The 24,967-nt window shown below is 39.3% G+C and overlaps 3 protein-coding genes across 4 annotated transcripts in view; all 3 read right to left on the bottom strand.

Moving 5' to 3' along the window:
- Positions 1 to 412: 412 nt before the first annotated feature.
- snrpd3l (small nuclear ribonucleoprotein D3 polypeptide, like) lies at positions 413 to 3,602 on the bottom strand. Its single transcript, XM_046374888.1, has 4 exons — positions 3,450 to 3,602; positions 2,577 to 2,717; positions 1,275 to 1,467; positions 413 to 628 (listed from the first exon to the last, which is right to left on the bottom strand). The coding sequence occupies exons 2-4, from the start codon at positions 2,700 to 2,702 to the stop codon at positions 564 to 566; spliced, it is 384 nt and encodes a 127-aa protein (XP_046230844.1). The 5' UTR covers positions 2,703 to 2,717; positions 3,450 to 3,602; the 3' UTR covers positions 413 to 563.
- Positions 3,603 to 3,670: 68 nt separating this feature from the next.
- Positions 3,671 to 12,175, bottom strand: adora2ab (adenosine A2a receptor b). The gene is made up of 5 exons (XM_046374887.1): positions 11,928 to 12,175; positions 8,943 to 9,502; positions 8,658 to 8,789; positions 6,890 to 6,993; positions 3,671 to 6,557 (listed from the first exon to the last, which is right to left on the bottom strand). The coding sequence occupies exons 2-5, from the start codon at positions 9,140 to 9,142 to the stop codon at positions 5,581 to 5,583; spliced, it is 1,413 nt and encodes a 470-aa protein (XP_046230843.1). The 5' UTR covers positions 9,143 to 9,502; positions 11,928 to 12,175; the 3' UTR covers positions 3,671 to 5,580.
- Positions 12,176 to 14,621: 2,446 nt separating this feature from the next.
- bcr (BCR activator of RhoGEF and GTPase) overlaps positions 14,622 to 24,967 on the bottom strand; it is a 76,314-nt gene continuing 65,968 nt past the window's right edge. For both annotated transcript variants that reach the window (XM_046374933.1, XM_046374934.1), the window contains 8 exons: positions 24,754 to 24,885; positions 21,955 to 22,014; positions 21,508 to 21,617; positions 20,212 to 20,351; positions 19,600 to 19,734; positions 19,347 to 19,452; positions 18,436 to 18,598; positions 14,622 to 18,310 (listed from right to left, as the gene is read on the bottom strand). In XM_046374933.1, coding sequence (XP_046230889.1) covers positions 18,221 to 18,310; positions 18,436 to 18,598; positions 19,347 to 19,452; positions 19,600 to 19,734; positions 20,212 to 20,351; positions 21,508 to 21,617; positions 21,955 to 22,014; positions 24,754 to 24,885 — 936 coding nt within the window. In that variant the 3' untranslated portion in view covers positions 14,622 to 18,220. The remainder of the gene's footprint in view (positions 18,311 to 18,435; positions 18,599 to 19,346; positions 19,453 to 19,599; positions 19,735 to 20,211; positions 20,352 to 21,507; positions 21,618 to 21,954; positions 22,015 to 24,753; positions 24,886 to 24,967) is intronic.

Genomic DNA, 24,967 nt, shown 5'->3' with positions numbered 1-24,967 from the left:
ATCACATGGTAACTTCATATTTCTCCTGTTCCACATCACACTGACAAACACACACTGGATTACAGTCCCTCTGGCAAATGTGCAAAAACTGAGGCAAGAACATAATTTGGGAAAATTTCCAGACATTAGTCAAATCTGAGTAAACATTCATGACATACAAGGTGCAACTGGCATATTTCGACAATCACACCAAATGGTGAATGTACACCATTTAACTTGTTCTGCTGGTTGTTCAAAAAAAAAAAAAAAAGTGTTCAGAAATCTTTCTATGATGTAAAATTCAATTGAGGCACAATGCTGAGAACTAAAGCGATAAATGAAGAGTAGTAAAGACAAGTAAATCTGTCAGTGATGAAGGAAACAGATTTGGTCACCACAAGTACAAGTTGAAACAATCAGAAGACCAGACACATCAAACTGAAATAAGTTTATTTTCATAAAAAATGGAATTAAAGCAATAAGCTGAAAAACAAAGGATTGCAAACAATATCCAGGAAATCTAATCCAAAAAGGAAAAAAATGAAAACAAAAGACTATACAATGCAACAACACAGTTAGAGCAGTTATCGCCTCTTCTGGAAGATGTTGCCTCTTCCCATTCCACCACGGCCTCGACCTCTTGCAGCCACTGCAGAGGACAAAAGGAAAAATAGACAACACGGTTTAGAACAATCCGTTGGATTCAAATAGTGAACACGGTGTCTCAACGATTAGGGTGAATTTATACCAAAATAATAAGTCATAGAAATCCCTATTTCTTGACTAATTTTGAGATAGAACTGCCATACAGTTGATCTAAATGAAAGTAAATGAAAACATAGAAGAGGCAGATAATAAAATAATACAAACACATGGATTATTATGCAAGTTACATTGCATCAATGTCACTTCGGGGCATGTTTTTAATATGGGACTATGTAGGTCCACTGAATCATTCTTTATATGCATGTTACTGGGCCAGGGAATGTGATTTTAATATAAATAGTTAATGCTATATTGTGGATATTCTGTGTCTTATTGAGGTTTGCAACCCCATCAGGCTGAAAACATAATTCATGTGAATGAAGTTTTGCAGAAATATAAACAAAGCTTTGATTAAAGTTCTTAGACTAAGTAGATGTATTGACTAAGAGCATAAGGAGTTTTGCAGCATTTGTGGAAAGCAACTCATAGTTCTTTTGCACTTTAAAAAATCAGGAGATGGGATTAATAAAATGCTTCCCTGCTTCCTTTGAAATGCCCAGCAGATACCGGTCCAGAAACTCTGCACTCACCTTGTGCTTTAAGAATGGCTGCTTTGCCCCTTCCGGCACCAGATCCCTGGTTCTTGTTCTTCATACTCTTTAGCATAGGAGCGTTCTTTAACATGTCAGGTAAGATCAGGAAGCGGATCTTGCTGCCACGAATGTAGACTTGTTCCAGCTGTGCCACCCGGCCATCACGATATGTCACTGTTATATTGGACATCTGTGGAAAAAAAATGTGTTAGCTATACAACAATTTAAGAACACATTTTTAGCACAATTTAATGAAATTTTTGGCTAGAAGACGAAAGAAAATAAACTAAACTGAACCTATGCTAATCTTAGCTAAAGATAAACATGACAAATTAAACACTCCCCACATACTGTGCAACAACAAGTCTGTTTAAGTAGCGTGGCCCTGGGGTCTCATTTACAACTGTTGCATATGTAAAACAAACAGGGCCTGAAAGAGGCATACTTTCCTACAGCCGCTTCCCTGCAGCATAAGCTGCGATCTATTAAACAAAACTTGACGGGAGGATGTGCAAAGAGTGTGCCGGGTGCACACATAAGACTGGAGACAGCACGGTGGCTACCACAAACACGCTCTGTAAATTGTAAGAGTCTGTATAATAAAGCTAGTGACAGCTCTCTCACAATATTTACACTCTGTCTATGTTTCAGGTACTGTTTAATGACGTCACTGAATTACCAGCAGTAACAACATATAGTCACTCATTGCATTTTCTGTTGTTTGTGTCCCGACGGCTGTGGCCACCAAACAAAATGTGCTTTCTAACCCACACCTCCTCCACAAACACTTTGATTTCTGTGGCAGAAAAAAAATATTTTCCTGGTTTTCCTTCCAGTTGTTTCCATTAATTACCATAAAGAAATGTGTTTTTTTCCCCCAACATTCATGGGTTGCTTTGCAATGACCATTTATGGTTGAATGTGGAGGTGTAGAGGACTGCAATTTATAAAGGGACTGTTGGCTTCAAGTGTGCATGGATTTATAAAAACTTAATCATGAATCCTATGCCCTCTTTTATAAATACAACTTTTGGTCTTTCAACAGTACACGTCTGCTGATTTCATTTCTTTCCACCTAATGAGAGTCCAATCAGGATTGCAGATTCTTCAACACAAAAATAACACTTTCATTCCTAACAATAAATACAAATATTTCAATATAAAAGCATATATGCGCAACATACATACATTAGAGTGTGACAGTAAAAGAAAAAAGAAGGATCACAACTGTGTAGAAGTCCTGTTGTAAGGAGAAGCTTCATTTTTGATTATTATTCAACCTTATTACTGAGGACCAACCTGGCAGTTCATGTTGTCCTCTGCTTCAATCAGCTTGCCCCTGTACACCTCTCCAGTGTTGGTCTCACATGTCACAATGTGTCCCTCTGCTTCGTGCAGGACCTTGATTGGTACGCCGATGGACATTTTTCAACCGTCTTCCTAAAAACAACACGCATTGTAGAAAATATTACAAAGTGATTTCCCATATTAACAAACATATTTTCTACAATGTTTACTTCGATCGATGTGCTTACGTCGTAAAATCTCATCTTTTGCCCAAATAGCTTCTTTACACTAATCACACTGATGATAAACCACCAACTAGGTCAGTCAAAATCCTTGTGTTGGGTGAATCCATTAATTGTGCTAGCCACATCTACACTGTTTTAGCCGTGTTACGGTATCTAACCCGTAGTCTAAAACGCAGCTCCTACTATTTAAAATATTACAATATGCTTACACATTGCAATCAACGACCTCTAGAAAGTATGAGCATGTTTCAATTCAAGCGTGAGAAAGTTTATTTGGAAAAGCAGAGAAACTTAACAGCTAAGCTAGCTAAGTTAGCTACATTAGCTAACTAGCTAGGGCTATTTTTTGAATTTACGATAATGAAATGTTATCTGCACAGAGTAAAGACCTTTACATATTATTTTTGGAGTAATTATTAGAACAAATTATTACAAAGTCCAGGGGACTTCATTACTAGATGTAACATTAACCTTTGATTCTTTACTCAAGTAGGAACTTAAAGCTTGGTATGTAGACAGAGCCATATTGGTCAACAGTCATCAATGAATGAACTGAGCTCATACGAACAACACAGGCAACCAGTTCAGTTGGGTAAACTAAGCGATAATGCTATTTTATCCAATTTTCTAGTACAGTTACCTCGATTCGGTCGTAAAATCGATTTCTTCGTTGTTGTTTCTTCCTCTTTAGTAACGCTACAACGTGCGTTTGTCGCCTTCGCGTACCTTTGGAGCCTTTTTCCGTCTACCCACAATGCCACATTGGGTCAGAGAAGTGCTTCCTGTTCCATTATGCAGTGCATTGTGGGACTTGTGTTTTTGAGCTAATGCATCCTCTCCATGAAAAAGTTCTTATTTGTTTATGTAGTTCTTTTACTGGCTTCTTTAATTTGTGTAAGGTGCCTATGAAAAGTCTGCCTAGTGTTTTGCCATAGGAATGAGGCACTGGTAATGTTTGGCATCTGAATAACAAGCTGAAAGCTGATTACCAGAGCCAGACAGGTTTTTGTTAAAATTTATTCAGAGACGGATCAGCATTCAAACTGTACAAGTTTATCCAGTGTTTGCATAAATATCTATGCAAACCAACAACCTCCCACACACATACACCACACTACGGATACATATGCCACATAATTTAACTTTTATTATAACAGTTGGATATCTAAGGTGTTCACTTTTTCATTTTTTCCCAGTTTGGACTCTAACTTAAGCAAGGTCTATGTCCTAGACATTAGACACCAAATGTTATATGTATGTTGCAGCTCCAGGTCTCCACTGTATCAACCTGAGACTGACCACATAGAGAATCAAATGATGCTTCAAAGAAACCGTCTTAAGTCTCTGCTATTTTGCTCATTCTTTCTGAAACAAAACAAATTACAAAACAAAAGAAAATGCAAAATGAATCGACTCAGGCTTCAGTTAGTCATATCTACAATATTTCCATAACCCTTATCTATGCTTATCAAAACAGCACAAAGAAAAACAAAGCATTAATGAAATGGCTTCATCCAAAAACAAAGTGCAAGTGATATGCATATTTTTTGAATAAACATACATGAGCCGGATACATACCCATGAATGTTTATTCTTGGAGACATGTCTCTGGGATTGCTTTAAGGCACGTAAATGTTGCTTAATGCAGGTTCTTCCCGTGGTGGGAGGGCTTTTTAATGAGGAACGAGAAAGCATAATGGCATAATAAAAGACATCATCAAGTGAACCTTCCTTTGATTTCCATTGCATTAGGCCCATTGAGTGGCGTCAGCTGCCAGGCCACTCTGTAAACACCTCTTGCTGAGTAGTTCTTGGTCAGGTGGTGTGTAAGTGTGTTTTTCATACTGTAGTTGTGCAAGCCCGACTCGAAAAGTAGCCACAACACAGACATAAAGATTGATATTTGCTTAGGTCAAACAAACTCTTTGTTTATGGATAGCTGGTAACTGGTTTGTATACAGCGTTGTTGAACCAGCAACAGACATGTGTTGTTTGGCAGTTATCAAATCACCCATCATACCACAAGCATCAAATATTCTGTAGCTATTCAGCACTATGCGAAATTACTTTTAAATAGATTTTACACAGGAAATGGTGCACACCTTATGCCTACCTTTAAACAACATTGGTTTCCCCAAGTTATACATACAGGACTGGTTATGGTTCATTCAGGTCATTAGTTATAGCTCTTGGTACGACGTGTTTTTCAATCTGTACGTACTTCATTCATAACAGTTTGAAATCTGGTGGTACATGTAGCTAGGTTTATGGTAACACTGTAAAGTTGTTCAGTTTTGAAGCAGATAGTAATTATTTATGTCTTTTAATTTATCAGTGAGTAAAAACAATACACATGACCATTACAAAAGCTGACCTGATGCAGCATTATCAAAAATGCAGTTTTCAGTTTGCAGAATTCAAATGTTTAAAGTCTCTGCAAAAAGCATTGGAACATACAGTACAGTTGAGAAAGCACTGTTTTCTGCAGATTAAAATGTCTAAATGACATGCAGTAATGTTATTGTACTACAAGTCAAGAAAATATTTTAAACATCCACACAGAACCTGTTGTGATCTTGTAGATCTGCTCCAACTCATGGATGGTTGGTGCGAACAAAGTAAGAAAGCAGCTCAAAAACATTGCTGGTGATCGTTTTTTGTGACTTCAGAAAGACAGATTAACTGTTGCTGTTGATTTGTTGACGCTTCATTAATCATTCTTCATGTTTTTATGACAATAGAAATATATTTTAAATACCTAAACATCTTTGTCATGAGACTTCTGTTAGCTCCGTAGAATGGACACAGTCAGTCTGTTTTAGGGAGAAGGCCTGAACATTTACAAAAGCAATGGAACTTCCACTGTTTTTCACTTCCAAAACATCTGTTGTTCCCCTGAAATATGTGACAGACTCTACTCCATCCTGATCAGCAGATCTCACGATGGATGGCTGCTGCTGCATTTCTGCAAGACCGCTACCCTTTATTTGGTGTCCGTTGGGTATGAAGCTACTTGGTGCAGCATCTAAGTTTGATGTCCAGTGGCAAGAGGCTTCATGAGTAGTAGCTGGTGGAGTTCGGTCAGGGCTTGGGTCCAGGACATAACTGTTCACTACTGTGCCACATGATGCACCCTCTCTACTGGTGCAGGAGGAAGTCCGCATGATACTACCACTCCCAACACTTCTGCCATCACCAGCTCCAACCCCAAACCCATGTCCTTCTCTGCGTCCTAGGATGTGCTGATACAAGATCTTGCGAAATGTCTGTCTGAACTCCCGAATCCGATACGCATAAATGAAGGGATTCACAACCGAGTTAGCATGGGAGAGGATGATGGCAATGTTCATCCCCCAAATATGTACGCGCCCACAGTCTTGACACAGGTGATTGAAACAGTTGATGATGTGCAGTGGAAGCCAACAAAGAGCAAACAAACCTACAATGATGGCTAGCGATTTGGCAGCATGCACTTCCTTCTGTAGGGTTGAACGAGATGCGCTCGACAATGAGTTTTTTTTTCCAGGAGCAGGTACGTGTGCAACTTTGAGCCCCATCAGTCGGAGCTGGCGCCTTGCGGCCATGAAGATATGGGCATAGATGACCAGCATGACAAACAGGGGCACCAGCACGCAGCCGAAGAAATTGAAATAGATCATGTACTCCATGTTAACCACTTCTTCGAACAGGCACTCCATCAGGCCTTCAGGACAGTTGTTGTTACTGGTGGCTAAAGTGGTGTTCCAACCTGTGCAGCAGAACCAGGGGTAATGTGTTGTCAGTTTTTTTGTATTAATGTCAAACAAATACATTTACTCCATAGAAGGAAGAAGTCTTCCATTGCAAAATACTTTCCAGCCCTTTGAATATGTCCACTCCACTTTGTCTTCCAACAAGAATGTTCAAAATTGACAAACATATAAAATGTTTGTCAATTTTGAACATTCTTGTTTTAACTAACAATGAAACAAATGTAAACCCACTTAGGTATCTAACACTTTTTCTACAGGCTTGAGTAAGAATCATTTTGGAGGTACTGAATTTGCACATTTACATTTTTTGCCAAAGTAAATCTTTTACCTCTATTCCAGCCGAACATTGGCATCAGGCCGATGCCAACTGAGAGAACCCAACACAATGCAATGATGCCCTTTGCCCTCCACCCTGTCACCAGGCTGTTGTACCTGAAAGGTTGAGCAGAGCACAGTAACACATTAGGACCAGCTGTTTTATCTAATCTCAGCGATCCCATCAGTCTGAGGAAAACTATTTAAAAAAATATTTGGTGATTCAAATGAGGAGAAAACGGTTATGCATTCAGTCTTCAGTGCAGTGCTTATTTAATAAGTGATATTTTCATTGTTCAACTTGAGATTTTTTTATTGTTGTAAGTTACTGGTTTGTAAAGATAATGCAACAACTTACAGTAATCTGACCAGTACCTCTATACTTTTGTCTGCCGATTAAAGACACACCGCACATCAGGTGTTTCAAATCTCTTGGGGTCACAGCTCAAATGTCTTAATGCCTTTGGCCTTGTCTTGAAAAAGCTGTTGTGCTGTTTGTTCTTGCTTTCTTCTACTTTTGAAGGCAGATGATTAGATACAGTGTGAAATCTGCAATAAGGGGTATTTCCCTCCTGTCATTATAATTTACCAGCAGACTTCTCTCTCATCTAAGTTATGACATCAACTTGCCATTGTGAAGAATCCGTTATCCATCTGGGTAAGGTGGGTAAGCTTCTGAGCAATGCACTGAACTACAGAAATGACTGAAACACATAACTGTAGTCAAAGGGATATGCTTTGCTGTACACTGTTTTCATGACTTGTAACTGAACTCAGGCTTGGGCCTGGATTCAGAAAAATATTGGCTAAATAGCAATTTATTTTATAATGCAACCCCTGATAAGATTATGTTAACTTAAATGTACAGTAGCCTTATGTTAAAGTGTAGAACTTTGCTATTTGCATTTTTGTACTGGTGTGCACATTGCTTCAGGAAGGCACAAATGCCAGAGGAGTAAAAATAGGAAAATAAGCACGAATAACTATAGTAGTCCTGGTTACATCACCTCATCTATACCCAATGTCTCATGTGAATGTCTTTCATGACCATGGAAGCAGCCAGTAGACTATAATAAGCTTCTTGAAACTCTGATGAATTATTAGCTCTCTGGTCTTTGGTGCCAGGACTGTGACACCAGTGTGAGCACACAAACACACACACTGAGAAGCTGTTATGCAACTGCTCAGGCCAATGCGTCACCTGCTGTGGTTTACTGGGTGAAATATCTTCCAATGACAGAAGTAAAGAATGCAGCTGTGGTTAAACAACCATAGCTTTTGTTACACACGTGAAGATATGAGTGAACACCTGTAGCAGAAAGAATGATCAAAGCGATTGTGGGAGCAGAATTTCACAGAAATATATAAACATAAATATTTGAATGGGGTAGATTTGCAGTACAAATATCATTAAAGCCTTCAACAGGTTAAATCCCTCCAACAGCACACAAACTGTAACCCAATAAAGCCCTAGGTGACATATATCTATGTCCTCTCACAGCCAGCCGGATTAGCCCTAATCGAATAAACTCTCTCTGTAATTCAATGTGTTTTGATACACAACTGCATGTGATGCCTCCCATGTTTAATGATTTACCCGCACTCTCCTGACTTGAATGCCTTGTGTGAAAAGAGCATCATCATTTTCAAAATGTATAGAAAACAACAGCTCATTCATTACATCCTGGAAAGAGCTGGTCAGAAAAGCAAACTGAACTTGGTTGAAGTGAGAGGTGCAAAGCTTTCTCTACAGTTGATGTGACCTTTTTGTTTCACCTCACCTGAGTGGGTTCTTGATAGCGATGTAGCGGTCTACAGCGATGGCCAGCAGACTGAAGATGGAGCTCTGGGTGAGTATGAGGACGAAGCAGGCGATGAACAGGCAGCCAAAAAAGTTGGCGCAGAAGCCGATACTGGTGTTGATTTGAGAGAAAGAAGCACAGGTGTTGAAAGCAATGATAAATCAAAATCAGCCCCAGATCTGTTACAATTTGATTCAGGATTTCACTGAAGGCCTATAAAAAAATGAGACATTTAAAATGATACAAAAAAAAACGGAATGACACCTGATAGTGATAGCGAAGGGGATTGCCAGCACCCCCACAGCAATATCAGCCACTGCCAGTGACACCACAAAGTAGTTGGTGATGCTCTGCAAGTTGGAGTTGAGGCAGACGGCCCAGCAGACCAGGATGTTCCCAGCTACAGCCAGGCAGGCGATCACCAGTTCCAGGCTGATATAGACCAGCTGGTAATTCTTCAGCATGGTTATTTTTTCCTCTTTCTTGCTTTCTTTGTGCTCTCATCCCACAGACTCAGCTGCTTGACATGTTTTTAAACAAAATACCTGCTTGCCAAACCGCATGGTACAACTTAAGTGAAGAGCGACTGTGTCGCAGGAGGACTGCAGGGGCAGGAAGTTCCTCCCACAAACATTACTCTTGTGAAGCTTGGCTTCACTCGTGCCTTTCACCGTTACACACTAAGACGATCTGTCAGTCTTTCTTTTTGTCTCTGCAGCCGTCTTCGTCTCTTTTGGCTGTGTAAACTGACAGACAGTAGCAGAATATTAAAGAGGAAGTGTCTGGGACTTTTGCCTGTCTGCTGCCAAATTAAGAGCAATGGGCTGGAGAGAGAGAGAGAGAAACAGAGTGAGAACACAATCACAGTTGTAAGGCCTGTACAAACAGATTGCAGGTTACCACACAGACACACATGGGTCTAGAAAGCCATCTATCTCAGGAAGACAGGGGGACAGTTTGTTTTTTGTTTTTTTATACAGAGCCAAAGCAGCCCAACAATGCACCTTTTATTTTGGGAAAAGTTTCCCGAAACTATTCTGCACGCTAATCATTCCCACCACAGGCATGCTTTCTTCCTAAATGACTGATAGTGATTACACAAAATAAACTATCTTTACATTTCAAAGGCATGCCAATACTGGAACATGTTTTCAAGGTATTTTGCAAAGTTGTAAGCAGATCATTATTGCAAACAGCAGTTCAACCTCAAACAACCTTGATAACGGAGGACTCTGAATGAAATGTAGGCCAAATAATTCAGGTTACTGGGGTAATTCAGCTCAGGGGAGTGAGAAAGAAATACATAAAGGTTTCCAGATCATGTCAGATTGCAAGATTGCAGGTCTTGTTGATTTGTGCATTACTATTTATTTCCCCTCCAGCAATTAGATCTAATTGAAATGACCTACGGTAAAATAAATAAATAAATAAAGTTGGCGTAGAAGCCTGTGGAAGCAGGGGTAAACAGGCAGACAGACAAAACACCAATAAGAGCATTTCCCGAAAGGGTATTCCTTTAAGGGATCCTGATCAAAAATTGTGTGTATTTGTTATTTATGTATGGATGTGTGCATAAATAAATAAATAACTGGAAGATTTGCATCGTTAATGAGCTGGTTTTCAGATCATCCAAACTATGGCACACGGTTCATTCCATCAGCTGAAAAACAAAAACGCACATTTAAAACCTTCTTTTATCTCCTACGATTTGGCCGACAGAGCACAGCGTGGACATATGTTGAAAGTGAAACTTATTGACCACAGACAAAAAAAGACGATTTGTAAATATGACCTCCTGCCAAGGACTATACAGTGAGTAAGACTCGACGAGATAAGATTCAGCAAGATTGACTGTACGGCAAACAAATGATTCTGTGACAACAAAGGGGAAATTTGGTCTCTATAGGCGCAACATTGGGACGATCTGGACCTATTCTGAGTGTCTAACGTAAACGCCTGTCATATTCTCAGCCTCTAATCAGCTTTGAAGTGCATCAGTTCTGCATTGTAGAATCTGTCATATGAATATTAATTATTAAATTAGCTAAGTAAAGTTTTGATTTGGTTAAATTCAGTTATTGGGGCATTCCCCACTGAGTAATATCAATAGTGAAAATGTAAAGTCACACTGCCAGTCTCCATCTTGAAAATATAGAAAAGAAAGAAAAAAATAACCATTTGCAGCCCCCCCCCCCCCCCCCCCCCCACCACACACACACACACACATACACACTTATGCATTTGTGGAAGCTGTCACACATAGTTCTTTTGTTAATCTCCCTCCATTGGCCACATATAACCCTGTAACTCTACCACCACTGATCCTGATTGGCAGTACATTGAACCAAAATCCTACTTTTCAGCTATTGTTCTGCTGCTGAAACCTTCTCACAGGCCAAAGGAATTTAAAAACAGGTTTAACAAGTGGGCTTGGAAAGCTACAGGAAATTGTCCAGAACTTAAGTTTTTTAAGACCTCCATGGGCTACAAAAGTTTGTGAACCTGAACAAGAAAAATTATAGATAATAAAGTAAAAAATAACTAAACAAAGTTGAACTTAAATAGCTTGTTCACAGTACTGAAGCTTATAGGCTGTATTATGGGCTTTGGGAAAAACTACTCCCCATGATGAGGAGTGTACTCATATCTGCCTAGAGGCCTTGTAGGAAGTGTTAAGAAAATGCACATCCTGCGGGAGGGTATCCATCTTTGCCCTGTCAATCAATGTGCCAGCTGAGCTCCACCAAAGTCAAAGGAAAACCAAAAGAAAAGCTGATGTATCACTGTTGGAAAAGGCACTGCGTGTACAACTGACGAGGGAAGTGTTAAAGATATCATTATTGTGAACTCTTGACAGCAGGAAAAACAGGAGATAAACATGATATGAGCCAAAACTACACTGCAGGGTGAGGTTTGTGTTGGAGGGAATAGATGTCCAGTGATGGAAAAAAAAAGGCTTCAGCATTGCTCCCATGCAGGTTTTTATGACCGTCTAAACCTTAAGACTTAGAAATTGAGGTAAATACACACTATAATTACAGCTACCTCTCAATTACAGTAAACGTATTATTTAAGATAAGTTTATTGCCATAAAAACTCAAGAAACCTGACAAAGTGAGAGCATCGATACCTAAAGAACACCCAAATAATATATACTAGTTGTGCCACAATCGATGGGAAAGCACCTGTGAAACTGCCAAACATATTTAAAACGTAGCCGCGAGGAGAAAATAATTCCTCTTTTCTTACCTTCCCACCCAGTAAGCGTGGACAGGTGATCACTCTGTTGTCAGGCATCTGGCAACGCGCACTCTGCGGTAAAATGACACAATAAGCTGACGCGTTTAGCCAATATGCTAAAATGCAGTTTGAAAAAAAGTTGTCATCATCTAAGTGTGTGCCGCTGTTCGCTTTCGCTCTGTCACGCGGAGTTCAGGTACGCAGATACTCTGCAACAGGAAAAAAGCGCGGCCGTAGGCGCACCGCCTCTCTCTCTCTCTCTCTCTCTCTCTCTCTCGTGTGGTTTATTTGTGTGCCTGTGTTGAAGGGGTCTTCTGTTAAACGGTGACGTATGGACAAATGGAAATAACCGATGACAATTAGATAAGGAGGGGGCGCATAAAAAGCGAAGAGGAATAGATGATAAAATAAAACCAAACAAAACAGAGTCAAAACAGATAGAATATAATTTGCAAACTCTTTCATACTATGCTAGTTTCACAGCATGTAAATATCAGACATAAGAACGTGGGAAAGCACCTTCTACAAGCCCTCCACCAAGAACCCTCTTCCGTTTGTTGTTAATGTGGCTGTGCGTAAAAGTGCACACAGTCAAATGGGACGATTAAGCGCTAAAATTCACTCTACACCTCTTATGAGCTTTGTTTGTATGTTTATATTGTGTGTCCATGGAGCTTCACTATACTAGCCGATATGTTTATCTGTTGTGTAAAATAGCGCAGTGTGTTGTCATGTTCTGTGCCATTTAATATAGGAGAATATACAGTCTGTGGCGAATGCGTCATATGTGTAGTTTTGGATCCCTCCACCCCTCACAAATGATGTATTATTAAAGTTAAGCTCACAGATAATTTAACATTTATTTTATTTTCTCTTTTGGTTGTTCTTTGTTTTTATCTCTTTTGTTCTTAGGAAAAGGCTAACAAATCCCTGCGTGATTACTTCTCTTTTTTCATCACTTCTAAATTAGAGTCTAGAGTTACAGTTGTTATTGGATGGAAGATTTTATAACAGAGAAGGTCTCCTGCTGAAGGTTTTCTTTAACTGTTCATGACAACAGGACTAGAGCTGATGATTTGTACTCAACTGTCCAGCACATATGGTGGAATTTACATACAAATATGAAGTTCAGAAGCACAAATGTCTGCAGCTGAGGTCTGGCCACAACAACTTAAAGTGTGCTGATTAATGGCAGCTGTTGTGTCTTTTGGTCATTAGACAAGAGCATCATAAACACAACACGTAATTTACACACACTGTGGCACAGCATCACAAATGAGACTGAACACGTGTCAGTGTTTACTGTGTGGCTCACAATCTTGTTTCCTGAGAAGATTTCCTGTTCACAACATGGTTTACCATTTATCCAGGCTGTGAAATACAATTTTATCCTGAAGGATATTTGCCAATAAACCAAAACCCCCATATCCTACCAGATGGCTTCCTGAATAAAAACAGCACTGGTCTGGCACCAACTGGCCTTTTTAAATCTTCAACTGCTCGTGCTTCGAACACCTCTTGTGGATGAGTTGGATTTGCTCTCTTGAGGTGACGTAATATGGAGGGTAAACACAAACCAGTGTCACTTTCATTGAACAACAGCGACTGCTGTTGTCAGACGGTAACTGTTGAAACTAGTCAAAAAGTCATCAAAATGACTTCAACAATATCTTGGCCTGGCAGAAGTTTTCTATCTCATTATGTCATAAGCAAACACAAGCCATCATCAACACCCGTCACACCAGACCAATGCTATAGTATCAAAACTCTTGTGAGTACTGAACAGGGTAATAGTGTATTTTACTACCATTATTGTATTTATAAGATAAGAAGGCTGCTATTTCTTCCTTCAAAAGTTACATGGACTAACTTTAAGAAAACACTACCTGTTAGATGAGCGTGTTGTTAGTCCAGGATCCATTAAAAAAGTACATGACTGAAGGGCATCAACACTCTGAACATGCTTGAAAAAGAAGATCCTGATTTAGCAGGTTAAAGAACCTCATCCATCCAATTGTGTGCAAAGATTGTTTTTGAGTTAATTTTTAGTGAAAAGCTGCATCTGCGACACCTACAATCAACCACCAGAAGTCACTGTTAGTCTTATTTTCCATCCCTGCTGTTGTCTTCCATCCAAAAGATTTCAAGTTGAGGATGCATCCAAATTCAGAGAAACTCGCACAAATGCCCAAGTGTTGTAAAATAAGTGTTGTAAAACAGTTGTGTCTACCTACACTGCCCTGCATATGAGGAAGGGAATAATTAGAAAAATACAGCTACATTTCAAGAGAAACTTTTCCCAAGCAAATGAAATGCAGCATTTCTTTCAAACATTTACTGGCAAGTTTCTAAATTTAGAATAATTTCAATGTGTCATTTCTTTTATTAATTTTATTTTTCAAACAAACCAGGAGTCGTGTGTGTCACTGCTTATCAAAGAAAATTTGCAGAATCACAGGTGACAGGTGAAGTGAATAAAATAAATAATATCTTTGCGATGCAATGAATGTTCTGTGGACAAACCTCAGGTTGTGGCAATCATATGGATGTTCTTTGACACACAACACCCACCTAAACATTGCATGTGTCAGGGGAAGGGCCAAAGGACCTCTGGGCTATTCTGTGGTTCCCCAGCATCAGAATGTTGGTTCCTTTGGGTCCTGTGCATTGCGGATGGAGGGGGAAAAAAATCAAACATCATCATTTTATGTAGATACAAGGAGATTTTTATTTAACATTTTTGTGTACAAACATAGGCTGCAAATGCCTTCCAAACATGTTTGCCCTCAGGATACAGTATTCCTTTTTACAGTTCTACAAGCAGAACATTGAATATTGAACAGGAACAAGAGTCAAAAAAACTGAGAAAGGTAAAAGGAGAAAGTGTTTGTGGTTGGTCAGTCCCATCCTCAGCTTTACGTGACAAAATAAAACAAAACTAGCACATTTCCAAAGGTTTATGTCCTCGGATGCAATGTCAACTTGATGTTGTAGAAGTGGCAGCAGGGGTCTCTTAAAAGTATTAACTATAGTGTGGAAATGTAGGGACAGTTACCTGGGTTGTGTACAATAAACAAAAGAGGTTTGTAACTTTCATACAGAGCAATATGTTCCATATCTTCAGGCTATTTCACAGATAAACTAAACCTTTTTTGATGTATTTACTTTTTCATGTACAGAACTGAGGGTTGAGGTTATGGAGGATACATGCAGTTACAGTGACAATCAACAGACCAAAACAATGCAGGTTTTAGAGTAATATACAACTCTTTTCTCCTCTACCACATACTGACAGCTTGGCTTTCAAAGAGACTAGAGGCACACCGACTTGATCCTTACTTATCATATGTCAGTGAACGCCACAATAAATAAAACAGAAACCAAATAATGTACTCTCTAGTATAATACATATTATACAACTCCATGGAAAAGTAAGAGAAATTTGAGTAATGTTAACTCACAAAATCTACCTTCTTAAATGGACAAGAACCTGCACCCGCTATTCAGTTATCGTCAGATAGCTAAACAATCACAGTGGCCAGTCTGTTGTACAACACAAGTAACTACAGAGATGAGCTGGCGATGCAGGATTAAGGGGTTAAAATATGTCTGTGGTTGTGACTCTGGGAAAAAATAGCAACAATCAGCTGGAACATCAATAAACAAAAAGTTAATAAACAGACATTTTCCTAAAGAAAGCACATCGTATAAAGACCATTTTCCTAACATTAATTTAACTTCAGATGATATTATATCATAAATAAATAGCTGCAGTAGATCTTCTTTTTCCAAATAGGGGCAAAGCATAAATAAATACAAATAAAAGGCATTAAAGATGCTAAAAGTTCAAGAGCTAAAACAAGCACACAGGCAAGAAATTCTGTCCTTCGCCCCATTAAGACTGACTTTAACACAGTTTGAATTACAGCATCACAGTCAGATGAAGGTGGTGAGTAGAACTGGTATGTATGCTATGAGCTAAGACCATGCTTAAGTTTAAGGTCCTGTCTTAGTCTTTAAGAAATGAAAAGTATGTGGCCATCCTCAGCAAAGGCAACAGGAGACTGAACGACATTTCCACTGTCAGCGTCTCCACTGAAATTTCGAGTACCACAGGCGCTAAGCAAAACATAAGTGTCGAGGCACGATAGGGTAGAATAGTGTAGGCAATCGGGACTTGTCATAAAGGTGACGGATGAATGAATGAATGATAGCTTCATTCTCTGTCTTACATCCTAAAATATAAATGACGAAACAATGTGTGCTTGATACAGTTGGTCAAAATTAGCAAAAAAAAAAAAAAAAAAAAAGCAAAGGCATACTTGAGATAGTTATTTATGGGATCGATAGACGGATGTTTTGTCTGTATTGTCATGTGCAAAGTGAGCAAATGTCTTGACATTTCGAGAGTTGATATGTATCCAAAAGGGAAGAATCCTCTTGCTTTGCTAAAGACATTTATGTTTAAAACTTAAAATTTGTTATATTAACATTTCCTCAAACATGCCCTCTATGTTATCTTTGCCATTGAGTTGGACGCCTTCAAGCTTAACGGAATGAAGAACAGTTACGAGGACAACAAATTATTTGGATATTTTGCAATGAGGAAAAAAAACTCAAAGATGTCAGGAGAAAAAAGAAAGTAATATTCCTTCATTAAAACGAACAGAGAGCTTCTTCGATGGACACAAACACTGAGTGCTCAGGTCACTTAAATTGTAATACAGTAGTTCTAATCTTGCATGAGTGCAACTCTGCAGCCACAGATTAAATGATACAAAAAGGAGACAATGTCATATGTGTGTGTTTGTTTGTGTGCTGTATTATGACATTGCATAATGTCTACGCTAGACAGGCGATGGTCTCTGGATGTGAGACATTCTGCTGAGGAACACCCAGCAGTTAAAGAGCTTGTGCCTTTTCCACAGCAGCATACAGTATGTAACTACAATGTGTGTATTACCTTCATTATAATATCTAAATGAACGATAACCAATAGGCTGGACGGACAGACAGCAGAGTAGTTTCTATAAGAACAAGGCTAAATCCTGCTTATTTACTGCAAGACCTGAAGTCAAGGCTAAGACCTACCACTTTCTTAGTGAAACAGAAAAAAGTTCACATAGAAAAATGAACCGATTTCTCCCCCCAGGCCCTCAAAATAAATTACAATAAAAGCAACAATGATTATACTGTTAAACCAAAAGAAAAAAAAATACAACTTTCAGAATATGTACATACTGTATCTGTAAATACAACTGCAACTTTTGCCTCCTAGAAACAAACAAACAAACAAACAACATATTAATTTGGCAAAATGTCCCTTGTCACAATACGGAGGACAAATCGTCAATAAAGATATGAACACAGACAATTCCTATGTTAGAAAATATATTGCTTCCTGGATATTTAAGCTGAATACTACCTTGTAGACACAAACAACACAATTTGCTTTTATGTTCTGAAAAAACGCATGTAGTCAGAATGCAGTGTATTACTAATCATCGGTTTCCTTTTATCCTCTTACAGTCCCTCTTCAAGCTGTAATGTTTGCCTCTGACTTCATCCGGGGTTTGTTTACGTTGTAAACACTTTAACGTAAAGGTGTTGGCTTCCCGACACAAAGAAAAAATGCCAGTGGCATTGTGGCAGCTCCAGACGTTCAGTTTGACTCTCACATAGAGCACAAACATCTCCTCTTGTCTACTCAGAAACAAAGCTCTGAGACTGTGTAAGACACGGTTAGAATTTTCTTCAACAGGACATGAAGCAATGTTTCAGATGGATAAACATATTTTGCAGTCTTGAGCTGATGATTGTCCAAAAGAAACACAGACAGGGAACACTGCCCAAACACAAAGGTAAATGGAAATTCTAATTTGTTGGCAAACTAATTCAAGAACCAAGAAAGACATATTTTGTTCTCTTATGGACTGATTTTGACATTTTTTTGACATGAACAACTGTCTACAAGCTGCAAAGGTACAGCCTTAAGACAAAGATTAAGGTGAAGAAATGTGGATGGCAGGTGTACTCACGTCATCAGTGAAGGTATAAGGAATCACACTAAATATCAGGTAAGGAGAGATATGAAGGGCATGGACCTTCAGAGGCCCAGTGTCACCCTCTTGTGTTTGAGGCAGGGTAGGCATCGCCAGAGATAACCCTTTCCAGGAACCTGGTCAGTCAATTCAAAAACACACTATAGGCTATCACACTATAGGCTCACTTTGAGCCACAGTCCTTCTCCTTTTCACTCGTTCATGGTCGAAGTCTCAGGTTTGCAGAGTTCAGTGTCAGCTCTATACTTCCGTGGAGAAGAGGATGCTCTGACGTTTACTGTCCGGGGTTGGGATCGTCTCCAGCTGCAGGAAATACAGCAACACCTGGACCTGCAATGATAAAGAAAAGGTTGCAGAGACAGATTTGAGAAAAAAACATAAAAGTGAGGTTTTGGTTGTTTAAGACGGATTCCTTTTGCAAATAGCTTCATGGGAAAGTTCAAATATGAAATCACCTGTGCCATAACTTCCAGGGACCAGCTGTCTCCCATGCTGATGGGTTGGGTGGGGTTAGCGGGGATCTTGCTGTCCTTCTCAGAAGGCCTCAGCAAAGTCGGACCAAACACCGTTGCCAGGTTATGGAGAGACATCTTGTTGACGCTTTCCTTCTCTGCCACCCTGGGGAGAGGAAGACAGACTCCATTAGTGGTGCAGATGCAGGCGAGGTTTGGCATTTATTAGATTCCATTAGTGGTGAAATTATAGCTGCCTGATACAACAATGTTGGCATTTGATTAATTTAACTAATAAAATATTTGGCTCGTCATATTCATTTAAGTTGCTTGTGTGCTTCTTCAAATAACTTCAGGAACACCCTCCTCTAACCTAACACTTTTCTCATAATAACAGGTCTTCATCTCTGTTGCACCAACTTCACACCATGCTTGGTCAGTTGTGCAGACGTGAGAAATTATGGCTTTGAACTTCTCTCTCTAGCTCTCTTTTTTCTTTCTTGACACTTGACACTTTTTCACATTTTTCATGCAAACAACAACATTATGAACGTCTTCCAGGAGAGAATGTCTGACAATGCACGCTGTTAATCATGTATTGCAACAATATCGCTCCTCTCCCGTCTCTATGACAGCCGGCTTTTGATCCCTTTGTGTAGGGTCATTTGGACCAATTATAAAAACATTTGATCGCCAATGTCATTCAAATTCATTCAAAGCCTGTCACGTCAAAGAAATATCGGCGTTGCAACACATTACCATTTGTGCTGACTGCAGTTGAATGCAGCCTCTGTATAATTATGGCTTGTTGTTGCACGTGTATGCATGAGTTTTATTTGTTCTTTCTGTGAATGTTTATGTGTAGATACGTATTATATATACATATGCAAACATGTGTGTTTACTTGTTCCTACCTCTTCAGGTGATCCAAAAGGAAAAGGAATGTGACCAGGTTGGGTTCAGGCAGTGACAGCAGCAAGTTCAGCATACAGCTCTCTTTGGCAACACTGTCGGACAGGGCTACACAGAAACAATCGAGTTTTTACAAACACTGCAAATGAAGGACTTTTGCCTGAACAAGCAGACACTTAAAAATTGCAGCTACAGCTCTGATAGTAAGCTTTAATGATTTATTAACTTCTAATTAGCTGCGTTTAACAGACTTACTGATGCCGCCTGCAAAATTGGGATAGAGCTCATCAGTGAAAAGTGGTTCTGGCAGCTCTCTGAAGTACAGCTTCAAGGTCCCAGCGATGGCGTTGACGTCCATCTCACTCATCATCACTGACACATCTTTATGATCTGCAGGAGAGCGATGAGAACAACATGAAGACAGGATGCCGTGCAAAGACAAAGCAAAGGCAAAGGGAAACCACCTTAGCACAAGCAGCAGTCGTCATGCGGCTTATTTTTCAGTACATCCAACTCTAGATTTACAGTAATACACACACTCCACACCAGACACATTCACACCTAGCAACCACAGAATGCAAGTGCAAGTTCATACAGAATTAGTTCATAAATCTGGTTAATCATTGATCACATCAGAGAAAATGCCTCAAACACACAGTCAGACTCAGAGCTACGATAACGATCACCTGATCAATAGAAACAGAAAGGTTAGAAAAAGGGTTTCCTTCAGGTGATGGTCAATAAATCCTCTCAGCCTTCTTTCCTAGAAATGCATGGCAGGTAAAGCATTATAGGTTTTTACTTTAACTTTATTACATAATTACGTGTGCAGAGCATGTACTGTACACAGATGTAGACTGTACTCACTGGTGTCAAAGGCGGTCTTCAAGGCCTGAATGTCAGTAGCGACTCCTGATACTCGGTAGATTCCCACCTCCTCCATACCCCTCCTTTCAATCTCCTCTAGGCACTGCCGGACAATGTAGGGCACCTTGGAGCGCTCTCGCCTGGATGAAGATAAACATTGATGATCATAAATGAGCATTTTCTATTGAGTAAAACACTTAGCAGTGTAATTACTGAATAAATGTTTTGTTTACCAAGACAAAAGGATGAAATAAACAAGGTTAAGTCTTGTGTTTTGCATTGTTTTGTTTCCTGGAAGGGCTAGTGGTGCCTCTGGCTCTTTGACTGTGTTTCTGCTGAAATGTTTTATCTACAACGCTAACTGATTTTTGCTGGTAAATCTAGTTAGCCCACTTATTATCTTTAATCCTCATTAATGTCACTCATCAGCACAAAGCAGCACGAAGCACAATGAACAAATATTTAAAAGTCGCTGTAAGCTTATTTTCATAGCATGAGAAATAAATGGAAACCAAAGGCTGACTGGAAGGTGAAAAAGTGGTGGTTAATACTGTTGCTTCACAGCAAGAGGGTTCCAGCTTCAAATGCCGGTCGGGGCCCTTCTGTGTGGAGTTTGCATGCTCTCCCTGTGCCTGTTTTAGTCACTTTGGTGAGCCATCAGGTCAAACTTATAATTTGTCCAGTGCTTTTAGGATCAAATACCCACAAAACTGATGGCATCCCTATCAGCTTCACCTGTACTTGGTGTTTTGTGTTGATTAGAAATGAACATGGTCAACATTACACCTGCTAAACATCTCCATGTTACTCATTGTTATTGTAAAATGGCATGGTGATGTTAGCAGTTAGCTCAAAGCATTGCTGTGTGAGGTAGACCTCCAGTCATCTAAATTAATGGTCTGCATGCAAGTTCTGCATGAGGTGTTTATAAAGATCCTGCTACTGTCGGGGAGAAGGATGAAACAACTGGCAGTGTGCACATACAAAACATGCACAAGACATCAGCTCCTGGACATGTCAGCAAGGCAAACAGAGGTGATTGCTTCCACATTTGTGTCAGTCAAATTACAGTAATAGACATTTACAAATTAAATCATCAGCCCAACACCGTGGAATGAAAGGACAGGGGAAGAAAAAGCACATGCATGAAAGAAGAGGAGGCCTGGAGTGGAGCCCTGAGGAACATGACTGGAGAATAAAAATGTGCCCTGACTGAAGTGAAAGTGACAAAGTCTGGGAGGTTAAATACAGCTGGCCAAACGATTACTCTAACTTGCTGTTTTAATGTCAACTCACTTGGTCACTGTGGAGATCTTGACTCCAAACACACCCATGGGTTTCCGTGAGGGCATCCTCTTCAGACTGAACTCTCGGCTGGTGAACTTCATGGAAAGTTTAACCTCGATCTGACACAGGAAAATAGGGCTTAAGGTTAAAATGGGTTTGCAGAGTGAGAAACAAATCTATAAGCCTGAAATCCATCTGCAACAGCTTCCCATGAGCTTGAGGAAATCCCACCATGTTGAAACCAGATGTAGACTTCACAGACAAATCAACTGCTGAACCACATCCTGGAGAAAACTGCATCCTAATATAACATAACTACGAGGCTGTATTGGTGCTACGTAAACAAGATACCTAATATAATAACTTAAATTTGTGAATTTTAAATGTCAGGGGAGCAAAGTCAGGAAAGCAACACAAAAGACTCTGATAAAAATATCATCAATGCGATCTGCTCACCCCGTTCATAGGAATAACTGTTCTCTGCCAGTCTTTGCCTTGGAGCGTCTGCGGGTCAAGCTGGGTGGAGGACAAGAACAAGAAATGTTAGCATAATATTACAGTGACATTTAAAAGAGAAATTTCATTGGCACGAAGGAGACATTTCAAGACATTTACACAGCTGATCACGAATACTCTTTTTTTTTTTTTTTTTAAATTTAAACTTGTATATGACATTTTTCAACTACTTAAGTAAAATGTATGATTGAATACTTCCACTTTCTGGTTTTATCCCACTACTTAAAAAAGAAAACAGAAAAAATTCAACAAATAGAAACAGATTTGTGTTGCAGAAGTTTTTCTTGGTCCAGATATGAGGATATTTTAGTATAGAACCACTTTATTAACTTTGATACCTGAAGTACATGAATCTGGTGACAATAAGATAATAATAAAAATCAGAAAGTAGACCCTTTACTTGTAATGGAGTTTTTTTACATTGTTGTCCTGGTAATTTAACTTCAATAAAAGATCTGAGTAATGATGGACATCTTTACTGTACAATCTCACTATTTTCTCATGGACCACTACAGTTACATGCATTTTGAATGTTTATTTACTTTGTTAGGATTTTGTTATCTTACTGGTTTCCTTCATAAGTAATGTTCAGTTGTGTCAACATAGCAGCGCATTAATTTATATCAACTGAACAAATCTTCCCTCTGTCACGGTGCAATATTGTTGTGTTACATCCAATTACAATATTTTTTTAATAAATATGACAGTTTGTTTAAAGACACTAAATTCACACACAAACACACTGAAATGTGAAGAGACATGCCAAGTGCGGCAATAAAATCTGGGCACACACACACATACATCTGTCACAACGAAACAAACACACACACTGTGTATCCTGTACATTGTATGTTTATCTCGGCTAAGGCCCATCTGGTTGCGGGCTAGGCGAGATTATGTTTCTCATAACTGAATCTTTCACTGCTGAGAGGGCTCTTTGGTTGGAGCCATTTAACTACAAAGAAGTACATTCCACTAAAAACAGCAAAGCCATAAGGGCTCTGCTCACTGTCTGATAAAATGTTTGAAAAGCTCAGGTTATGGGCCAACAAATTTTATCTTCTCCAGCCTTTGCTGGTTGAAGGTTTAGCAAACGCCGTGCTGTCTAACAAGATGTACTTTTCAAATAAATGAGATCTAGAAAACTAAACTATACCATAAGCCAACACTACATAGAAACACTGCATAATAAGGTTCCAAAAGACAACCGTTTTTTTTTACAAATGGAGACAGGAATCTCTACAGGTGTGGTCATTAGGCCTATGACATACACAACTGAAAAATTTCTTTCTTGAAAAAAACAACAACAACAAAAAAAACATACCAGATAAAAATGTTGTTTAAATGAAGAAAAAGATCAAGAGAAAGAAAAATGAAAATGAAAATATTTAAGCTATATTTACCTGTGTTAGAAACACATTTAGGCAGGCACCACACCAGCACCTGGATGGTAGGTTTGGTTACCGTGCTAATGGCTACTCTGCAGTCTAAACATTCAGTTGGTTGGAAAATGTGAAACTGAACAGTGATCTGTGGGATTTATGAGCCACTAGGGTTTCTGCCGAGGACAGGAGTGGCAGTTTCTCGCCCTGGATTTCTGAGAATTCTCCTGAGCAGCTTTCTCACCACTCTGAGTGATTTGTTTTGAATGACATCATCCATCAAGAAGCGATCCTGTCACAGGATTATGAGAGGAACCACAAGGTGGAGCACTGCGGCTCTAATTCACAGACAGTTTGTCAGACATCAAGCAACAAAGGCACTTGGCTCCTGCAATTTTACAATACTGTTCAGGGTACTGCTAGAATTCAGCGTGCATACGACACCACATGAATGTCACACCATTGTTTTAACTCAACAAAAGAGTCTTTCTTAGTTTTTTTTCATCCTGATCAGTAATTCTAAATTTTCTTGCTTTTGTTTCTGAGTTTGTTCAAGACGAACAGAGAAGTCTTATTTTAGACACGAAGAAAAAAATCAGTTTATGTATTTTTGTATGAGGTGAAACCATGTTCTGCGATGTACAATCTCACACATAAACACACAAACAAATATAGAATGACGAGAAGGAGAAGGAGGTTTGGGTAGCAGTGAATCAAAGGAGAGACTCATGTTTCAGGTGAAACCATTTCTCTCTCTCTCCCTCTCGTGTTTTCTTTGCTTTCTCTCTATTGAGCCACTGAGTGATACTTGGTATTATCCTGCAGGCAGCTGTCACCTTGGAAACCTAATCGTCTGCTATGGATCTGCTATCGACCTGGGATCCATTGTTGACACAGTGCTGTGGAGATCAGTGATCAGTCAATCTTGTTTTTTTAAGGAGTATTTTCAGGGTTTTGGCATTTTTAGAGACACAGCACTTCACAGCTATTTCCAAACACGTAGGATGGCATTACTGTAACTCAATAAACATTATAGACAGCTAAACCTGACAGCGCAATTTCTTATTAAAACGCTGCACATTCTCTCACTGCACTGTGAATGTTATCTGAACACATCGCCACTTTTCATATTCAAATATCTCTAATACATGTACTGAGTAGCATTTTCCCTCCACTAAACAAACCCCAGCCCATCCATTACATAAGAGGGTAAATAATCCAATCAGCCAATTTTTACATCATATTCAGTTATTCAGCAATAGATTTCTAGATTTCATTCTTTGTGGCAGCAGTGGTGACATAACTTTCTGTCAGCAATGGAGGGTCTGCTGAAAGGGGGGTTGACGTCATGTCTTACCGGTATCTGTCCTTTCCCCATGATGCGGTCTGTGCTCTCTCCATCCTCTTTGTTCTGCTTGGTCTTGTTGTAACACTTCTCGTAGCAGAGCAGCCTCAGGGTCTGAGAGCCCTCCAGCTCAATCTCAAACTCCTTAGGGGAAAAGAAAACACAAAAAAATAGTTTCAGGGAGTTTATTTTCTTTGCCAAAATCAGTGGAAAAACTGTCCAAGAT

The sequence above is a fragment of the Scatophagus argus genome, chromosome 20, assembly GCF_020382885.2.
Source record: "Scatophagus argus isolate fScaArg1 chromosome 20, fScaArg1.pri, whole genome shotgun sequence".
Taxonomy (NCBI): Eukaryota; Metazoa; Chordata; class Actinopteri; family Scatophagidae; genus Scatophagus; species Scatophagus argus.
Note: the sequence above shows the minus strand (reverse complement) of the source record. Positions and strands in the feature narration are given on the sequence as shown.